Genomic DNA, 9,735 nt, shown 5'->3' with positions numbered 1-9,735 from the left:
TTTTTCTTGTAAACAGCAGAAGGATGGATTCTGTCTTCATATCCATTCTGTTAGCCTATATCTTTTTATGGGTAAGTTAATATCCCATTAGGGATATTAATGTCCATTGTTCATTGGTTCTTCTTTGTTTTGGATTTATGGTTGGTGGTGTCATTGCATGTGGATTTCGCCCTCCTGTTTCTTTTTGTGTTTGGTAAAATTAGATTATCTATTGCTAGTGTTTTTATGAGTGTAGTTAAGTTCATTGGATGGGAGTTTTCCTTCCAGAACCTTCTGTAGTGCTGGATTTGTGGATATGTATTGTTTAAATCTGTTTTTGTCATGGAATATCTTGTTTTTTCCATCTATAGTGATTGAAAGTTTTGCTGGGTACAGTAGTCTGGGTTGACATCCATGCTCCCTTAGTGCTTGTAGGTTATCTATCCAAGACCTTCTGGCTTTCAGAGTTTCCATTGAGAAGTCGGGTGTGATTCTGATTGGTTTGCCTTTATATGTTACTTGGCCTTTTTTCCTTTGCTGCTCTTAATATTTTCTCTTTATTCTGTAGATTTGGTGTTTTGATTATTATGTGTTGGGGGGACTTCTTTTTGTGGTCCAGTCTGTTTGGTGTCCTATAAGCTTCTTGTACTTTCATAGGCATATCTTTCTGTAGGTTGGGGAAGTTTTCTTCTATGATTTTGTTGAATATGTTTTGTGTACCTTTGAGCAGTGTTTCTTCTCCTTCTTCTACACCTATTATTCTTAGGTTTGGTCTTTTATGGTGTCTCATATTTCCTGGATATGTTGTGTTAGGGATTTGATGGACTTGAGGTTTTCTTTGGTTGATGAATGTATATCCTCTAGTGAGCCTTCAATAGCTGAGATTCTCTCTCCCATCTCTTGAATTCTATTGGTTATACTCACATCTTTAGTTCCTGATCATTTATCTAGCCTTTCCATTTCCAGCATTGCCTCTTTCTGTGTTTTCTTTATTGTGTCTATTTCAGCTTTCATGCTTTGAACTGTTTCAAGAACTTCCTTCACTTGTTTGAATGCTTTTTCTTGGGTTTCTTTAGATTCTTTAAGAGATTTGTTTATTTCTTGAATTTTTTGGTTTGACTTTTCCTCCATTTCGTGTAATTTTTCGTTTGCTTTTTCTTCTATTTCTTTAAGGGATTTTCTTGTTTCCTCTTTAAAGGTCTCTTATCATCTTGCTGAGATAATTTTTGAGGTCCATCTCATCTTCATTTTCTGTGTTGGGCTTTTCAGATCTTGCTGGAGTGGAGTCCCTAGATTCTGGTGGTGTCATATTGGTCTTTCTGTTCTTGAGTGAAATCTTATTCTGTCTTCTTCCCATATCTTCTTTTAGTGGGTGCAGATGGCGTCTTTCTTTTTTTTCTCTCTCTCTTTTTATTATTATTAATTCAAGTTAGGGAACAGGCTTGTTTCACATGTAATTCCCCTCTCCCTCTCCCTCTCCTTCCCCTTACCCCCATTCCTTCTCCCCCACCTCCAACCTACCCCCACCCCATCCACCCACCACTCCCCAGGCAGGGTAGGGCCCCCAACCGGGGCTCCACCAAGTCCACCAAATCTTCCTGTGCTGGGTCTGGGTCCCTCCCCATGTGTTCAGAGACAGAGTGCATCCCTTCAAGTGGGATGGGCTCTCAAAGTCCCCCACATACACCAGGGCAAAAAGCCAGTCCACCTCTGGAGGCTCCCAGGAGTGCAGGGGCCTCCCCAATGGCATCAGATGGGGTCTTTCTATCTCCTCTTGTGACCCAGTGGTGTGTGGGGGCCAGGAATTCAATGTCCACAACTCTGGATGGTCTTGCCTCTCCTGGTAGTCTCCTCACTCATTGTGGATCGGTTGGCGGAAAGAGATGGAAGAGTGGGGTGTTTCCAGATTCAGGGAGGTCCTCCTTGCCTGGGCGTGTCTACTCCAAGCTGGCAGGCACAGGTGGGGGTGGGGCGTAGGGTGGTCGGGGTGAGTGATGTTTTGGGCCGGAGTTGGGTAATGGCAGAGACTCACTCACCTAGTTCCTGGGTCGGTCGGTGGAAAGGTGTCATTAATTCTTTTAATATCAATGGTCTCAATTCACCTATAAAAGACACAAGGTATCAGAATGGATATGAAAATACAACCCATCCTTCTTCTGCATACAAGAAACATACCTCAACTCCATAGACAGACATTACCTCAGAGTAAAGGGTTGTTAAAAAGATTTTCCAACTGAAAAGACCTAGGAAACAGGTGGTGTTACTATCCTGACATCTAACAAAATAGATTTCAAACTAAAATTAATCAAAAGAGATGGAGAAGGACATTTCATATTCATCACAGGGAAAATCCATCAGGATGAATTCTTAACATCTATGCCCCAAATACAAGAGCACCTAAGTTTGTAAAAGAAACATTACTTAAGCTCAAATCACAGATGCAACCCCACACACTTATAGTAGGAGACTTGTACACCCCACTCTCACCAATGGACAGGTCTGTAAGAAACTTAAAAGAGAAATAAGGGAACAGACAGATGTTATGACTATGACTCAAATGGACTTAACAGACATGTATAGAACATTCCATCCAAACACAAAAGAATACACCTTCTCAGCACCTCATTAAACCCTCTCTAAAACTGACCATGTACTTTGTAACAAAAAAGCCTCAACATATACAAAAAAATTGGATCACCATGGCTTAAAGTTAGAATTTAACATTAATTGCAGAAAGCCCACAAACTCATGGAAATTGAACAATGCTCAACTGAATCATCACTGGGTCAAGGAAGAAATGAAGAATGAAATTAAAGACTTTCTAGAATTCAATGAAAATGAAAGCACAACAAACTTATGGAACACCATGAAAGCAGTTTTAAGCAGAAAATTCATAACACTTAAGTGCTTATATAAAGAATGTGAGAAATCTCATACTAATCATTTTAACTAGAAAACTCTAGAACAAAAAGAAACACACTCACCCAGAAGGAGTAGACAAAAGCAAATAATCAAACTGAGGGCTGAAATCAACAAAATAGAAACAAATCAAACAATACAAAGAATCAATGAAAGATGGCTCAGCGGTTAAGAGCTCTGACTGCTCTTCCAGAGGTCCTGAGGTCAATTCCCAGCAACCACATGGTGGCTCACAACCATCGGTTATAAGATCTGGTGCCCTCTTCTGGTGTGCAGATATACACGGAAGCAGAATGTTGTATACATAATAAATAAATAAAATCTTAAAAAAACAAAGAATCAATGAAACAAAGACTTGGTTATTTGAGAGAATCAACAAGATAGACATACCCTTATCCAAACTAACCAAAAGGCAGAGAGAATATGCAAATTAACAAAATCAGAAATGAAAAGTGGGACATAGCAACAGACATGGAGAAAATCCAGAGAATCATTAGGTCATACTTTGAAAACCTGTATTCCACAACATTTAAAAATTTAAAGAAATGGACAATTTTCTGGATAGATACCACATGCTAAAATTAAATCAAGAACAGATAAACAATTTAAATAGACCTATAACCCCCAATGTAATAGAAGCAGTCATCAAAAGTCTCCCCCCCAAAAAAAAAGCCCAGGGTCAGATGATTTCCATGCAGATTCTACCAGAATTTTAAATAAGAGCTAATATCAATACTTCTCAAGTTGTTCCACACAATAGAAACAGAAGGGACATTGCCAAACTCTTTTTACAAGACTGTAGTTACCTTGCTACCCAAACCACACAAAGACATAATTAAGAAAGACAATTACAGACGAATCTTCCTCATGAACATTGATGTAAAAATACTTAATAATATACTAGCAAACAAGATCCAAGAGCACATCAAAATTATCCACCATAAAAAATTATCCACCTGTCAATAAGGAGGCCTCTGCACTCCAGGGAGCCTCTGGTAGTGGATTAGTATTTTTCCCTGGTGCAAGAAGGGACTTTGAGAGCCCATCCCATGTGAAGGGTTACACTCTGGCCCTGGACACATGGGGAAGGGCCCAGGCCCAGCACAGGAAGATTTGGTGGACTTTGCAGAGCCCCCTGTTGAGGGCCCTACCCTGCCTGGGGAGTGGTGGGTGGATGGGGTGGGGGTAGGCTGGGGGTGTGGGAGGAGGGATGGGGGTGAGAGGAGGGAGAGGGAGAAGGGACTTACATGTGAAACAAACTTGTTCCCTAACTAGAACTAATAAATAAATTTTAAAAAATTATCCACCATGATCAAGTAGCCTTCATTCCAGAGGTAGTTCAACATAGGAAAATCTGTCAATGTAATCTACCACACAAATAAACTGAAATAAAAACCATCACATGATCACTTCATTAGATACCCAGAAAATCCAACACCCCTTCATGTTAAAGATCTTCGAGAAATCAGGGATACAAGGAACATACCTAAACATAATAACGTCAATATACAGCAAGCCCATAGCGAACATCAAACTAAATAAAGAGAAACTCAAAGTGATCTCAGTAAAATCAGGAAAAGGCAAGGCTGTCCATTTTCTCCATATCTATGCAACATAGTACTTGAAGTTCTAGCTAGAGTAATAAGACAAGATGAAGTGGATACAAATTAGAAGGGAAGAAGTCAAACTTTCACTATTTGCAGATGATATGATAATTTACATAAGTGACCTGAAAAACTCTACCAGGGAACTCCTACAGCTGATAAGCAGCTTCAGCAAAGTGGCAGGATACAAGAGTAACTAAAAAAAAAAATCAGTAACCTTACTACATACAGACGATAAATGGGCTGAGGAAGAAATCAGAGAAACACCACCCTTTACAATAGCCACAAACAACATAAAATATCTTGGGTGTAACGCTGAACAAACAAGGGAAAGACCTATATAGTAAGAAGAAAGAAATTAGAGAAGATACCAGAAAATGGAAAGATCTCCCATGCTCTTGGATAGGTAGTATCAGCATAGTAAAAATGGCAATCATGCCAAAAGCAATCTACAGATTCAATGCAATGCCCATCAAAATTCCAACACAGACCTTGAAAGAACAATACTTAACTTCATATAGAAAACCAAAAAAACCTAGGATAGCCAAAATGATCCTTTACTGTAAAGGGAACTTCTGAGATATCACTATGCCTGACTTCAAGCTCCACTATAGAACTACAGTAATAAAAATACCTTGGTAATGGCATTAAACACAGATGTTGAGCAATGGAATCTAATTGAAGACACCCATGAACACCTGATTTTTGACAAAGAAGCAAATTGTAAAATGGAAAGCATCTTCAACAAATGGTGCTGGCATAACTGGATGTCCATATGTAAAGAATGCAAATAGCCCTTGATCTCCTTCTGTTGTCTTATTTCTCTAGTTGGAACTTAAAGTCCAATATTGAAGAGATATAGAGTGGACAGCCTTGTCTTGTTCCTGATTTTAGAAGAATCACACTGAGTTAATCTTCATTTAGTTTGATGTTGGCTGTTGGTTTGCTGTGCATTGCTTTTATTATGTTTAGGCATGTTCTTATTATTCCTGATCTCTCCAAGACCTTTATCATGAAGGGGTGTTGGATCTTGTCAAAGGATTTTTCAGTATCTAATGAGATGATCATGTGGTTTTTGTTTTTCAGTTTGTTTATATGGTAGATTACATTGATGGATTTTTTGTATGTTGAACCATCCTTGCATCCCTGGGATGAAGCCTATTTGATCATGGTGGTCTGATGTGTTCTTGGATTCCATTTGCCAGTATTTTGTTTAGTATTTTTGTATTAACGTTCATGAGGGATATTGGTCTGTAGTTCTCTTTCTTAGTTGTGTCTTTGTGTAGACTGAGTACCAAGGAAATTGTAGCCTCATAAAATGAGTTTGGCAGTGTCTCCTCTGCTAATATTGTGTGGAACAGTTTGAGGAGCTGGTATTAGCTCTTCTTTGAATTTCTGGTAGAACTCTGCACTGAAACTGTCTGGCCCTGGGCTTTTTTGGTTGGGAGACTTTTGAAGGCTGCTTCTATTTCATTAGGGGTTATAGGTCAATTTAAATAGTTCATCTGTTCTTGATTTAATTTTGGTAAGTGATATCTATACAGAAAATTGTCCATTTCCTTTAAGTTTTCAAATTTTGTGGAGTACAGGTTTTCAAAGTATGATCTGATAATTCTCTGTAGTTCTTCAGTGTCTGTTGTTATGTCCCCCTTTTCACAAATTGGAAAGGAAGAAGTCAAACTTTCACTATTTGCAGATAATATGATAGTTTATATAAGTGACCTGAAAAACTCTACCAGGGAACTGCTACAGCTGATAAATACCTTCAGCAAAGTGGCAGGATACAAGATTAACTAAAAAAAAAAAAAACTACTATATATAGACAATAAATGGGCCGAGAAAGAAATCACTCTTTACAATAGCCACAAACAACATAAAATATCTTGGGTGTAACGCTAACCAAACAAAGTAAAGATCTGTATAGTAAGAATTTTGAGTCTTTAAAGAAAGAAATTAAAGAAGATACTAGAAAATGGAAAGATTTCCCATGCTCTTGGATAGGTAGAATCAGCATAGTAAAAATGGCAATCTTGCCAAAAGTAATCTATAGATCCAATGCAATCCACATCAAAATCCCAACACAATTCTTCACAGACCTTTAAAGAACAGTACTCAACTTCATATGGAAAAACAAAAAACCCAGGATAGGCAAAACAAGCCTGTACAATAAAGGAACTTCTGGAGGCATCGCCACCTCTAACTTCAAGCTCTATTATAGAGCTATAGTCCTGTAAACAGCTTGGTATTGGTAGACCAATGGAATCGAGTTGAAGATCCAAATATTAACACACACATCTATGAACACTTGATTTTTTTGACAAAGAAGCTAAAGTTATACAATGGAAAAAGAAAGCGTCTTCAACAAATGGGGCTGGCATAACTGGATGCTGACATGTAGAAGATTGCAAATAGATCCATATCTATCACCATGCACAAAACTTAAGTCAAAATGGATCAAAAAAACCCTCAACATAAATTCAGCCACACTGAATCTCTTAGAAGAGAAAGTGGGAGGTACCCTTGAATGAATTGGTACAGGAGACAGCTTCCTGAACATAACACCAGTAGCACAGACACTGAGATCGATAATTAATAAATTGGAACTCCTGAAACTGAGAGGCTTCTGTAAGGCAAAGGACACAGTCAACAATAAGACAAAATGACAGCCCACAGTATGGAAAAAGATCCTCACCAACCTCACATCTGACAGAGGGCTGATTTACAAAATATAAAATGAGTTCAAGAAACTAGCCACCAAAACACCAAACAATCCAATTAAAAAGTGGGGTACAGAACTAAATAGACAATTCTCAATGGAGGAATATAAAATGGCTGAAAGACACTTGAGAAAGTGCTCAATATCCTTAGCCATCAGGAAAATGCAAATCAAAACAACTCCAAGATACCATCTTTCACTGGCCAGAATGACTAAAATAAAAAACACCAACGGCAGTCTATGCTAGAGAGGACGTGGAGAAAGAGGAGTGGGGTGCTACCAGATTCAGGGAGCATGCAGGTCCTCCCTGCCTGGGCATGTCTACCTCAAGCAGGCAGGCGCAGGCCCGGGGGAGGGGGGGTGTGTCTGGGTGAATGATGGTTTGGGCTGAGGTTGGGTAAGGGCAGAGGCTCACTCACCTTGTTCCTGGTTTGGTCGGTAGATAGGGATGGAAGAGTGGGGTGCTACCAGATTCAGGGAGCAGGGCGCTCCTCTCTGCCTAGGCGTGTCTACCCCAAGCAGGCAGGTGCAGGTGGGGGGTGGTGGTAGGGGTGAGTGATGTTTTGGGCGGGGGTTGGGTAAGGGCAGAGGCTCACTCAATTTGTTCCTGGGTCGGTAGACGGAAAGGCGTCCTTGGAGTTTTTGTAAAGTATAAAAATACTCCCATTGTGAAGGCTAATAACAGTACTCTCAGCTACATTCTGCTCATCTCCCTCACCTTCTGGTTTGTCTGTTCCTTGCTCTTCATTGGTCAGTGTAAGAACAAAACACCTGGATGACCCTAACCCCGCCCCCTAACAAGCGGGTACTCACTCACCCGCCATGCCTTTCGACCTTTGCCCTACTGCGCATATGCAATCTTCCCTTTAAAAGGTCCTGCCCCACACCCCTCTTCCTCTTTCTCTCGACTTCCCTAGGGTTGGCTGACTGCCCATCCCCTCTTTCCCCCCTCTCTGATAAATAAACTCCACGTGGGTTGATTATTCGTTGTTCCTTTCCTTATTAGCAGCTGCAGCTTAAACAAAAGAACAACATTTGGCGCCCTGGACGTGGGAAGGCTCTGCCCTTGGTACCCCCCTCCACGTCCCGCTGGCGGGTACGTGTTGGGCCAAGGACATCCTTATCACGCGAATAAACAACCCACATTCCAGATCACCGGTTTGCTGGATTCTGCATACAACATCGGACCCAATTCGGTAAGGCTACCCCTTTCAGTCAGCGTAAACGTCTCCCTGAACCCGAGGGACTGACCGTTGATCGTCCGGCACCCCTCTGGTGTTCTTGGAGGCGGGGGAGCACCCGGCCACGACCTTCACGGTTACGGTCGACCCCCTTCGCCGACAATCTCTCTTGGCTTACTTCCTAAGGGTGGTCCCATCAGTAGCTACTTGCTCCCTTGGCGGTTAGTCACTGCGCTGCGGGACTGTGGGATTTTCTGTTTTCTTTTTCTTCTTCGGGACAGCTGAGTCCCTGTTCAGACCCAGGGTCTATCGGGCTAAGGCCCCTCGGTACCCCCCCGGGCTGACGAGCATCCGGAGAGGGGCTTTTACCGGTTTTTAACTTTTTCACCCATGGGGAATAAGCCAACTAAGGAAATAAGCCCATCCACACCACTGGGATGTCTTTTAGAAAACTTAAAACCCTTCAACCTAATGCCGTTAATTAAGGCATCTAGACTCACATATCTCAGTACTAAAAAATGGCCTAGGTATTCCTTAGAAAACCAGTCTCACTGGCCCCCAAACGGGACATTAGACCCCGAGGTTTTACGGGACTTATCTAACTTCTGTCAGCAAACCGGAAAATGGAAGGAGTTACCTTATGTACAGGCTTTTTTCTATCTATCTGCTAAACACTCTCTCTCTCCCTCCTCATCCCCAATTCTTCTGGCTATGGAATCTAAGCCTGAATTAAATCTTATAGACTTGGATCCAGCTGATGAACCTCCACTGGTTCGCCTTCACCCTTCAGCTGCGCCTTCTAAAGCTTCTACTAAGATCCTTGAACCTTCCCTCTCTTCTGTTTCAACCGTCCCCGCTCCGGCTTCCTCTGACTCAGCTACTTCTAAACAACCACTCTTGGCTCCTACCTTCACCCCACCTATTACCCGTTCTAGGACCGGATCCAGGGCTACTAAAGCTGATCCGGCCACCATCCTCCCCTTGCGTGAGGTAGCTGGTGTGGACGGCGTGGTTAGAGTTCACGTTCCCTTCCCACTATCAGAGCTCTCTCAGATTCAGCACAGATTAGGATCTTATACTTCTAACCCCACTGCCTTTATAAAGGAATTTCAGTATATTGCACAGTCTTATAGCCTTACTTTTCATGATGTCTTCATGATTTTAAGTAATAACTTACTACATGAGGAGCGCGAGCGAGTTTGGAATTATGCAAGGGCATGTGCAGATGAGATACATCAGACTCAGCCAACTCACCCTACTGGGAATGATGCTGTTCCGGAGAAGGAACCCCACTGGGATTATAACACCCCGGGTGGTATCCTGGCTAGAGACCAAT

The 9,735-nt window shown here is 41.5% G+C and overlaps 1 protein-coding gene across 1 annotated transcript in view; it reads left to right on the top strand.

Moving 5' to 3' along the window:
• The window catches only part of Adgre1 (adhesion G protein-coupled receptor E1), a 90,289-nt gene extending 81,511 nt beyond the window's left edge, over positions 1–8,778 (top strand). The window contains exons 22-24 of the mRNA XM_035445847.1: positions 8,370–8,414; positions 8,506–8,620; positions 8,681–8,778. Coding sequence (XP_035301738.1) covers positions 8,370–8,414; positions 8,506–8,620; positions 8,681–8,778 — 258 coding nt within the window. The remainder of the gene's footprint in view (positions 1–8,369; positions 8,415–8,505; positions 8,621–8,680) is intronic.
• The last annotated feature ends 957 nt before the right edge of the window (positions 8,779–9,735 follow it).

Source organism: Cricetulus griseus, chromosome 5 (genome assembly GCF_003668045.3).
Source record: "Cricetulus griseus strain 17A/GY chromosome 5, alternate assembly CriGri-PICRH-1.0, whole genome shotgun sequence".
Classification (NCBI taxonomy): domain Eukaryota; kingdom Metazoa; phylum Chordata; class Mammalia; order Rodentia; family Cricetidae; genus Cricetulus; species Cricetulus griseus.
This window is presented reverse-complemented; position numbering and strand designations above follow the sequence as displayed.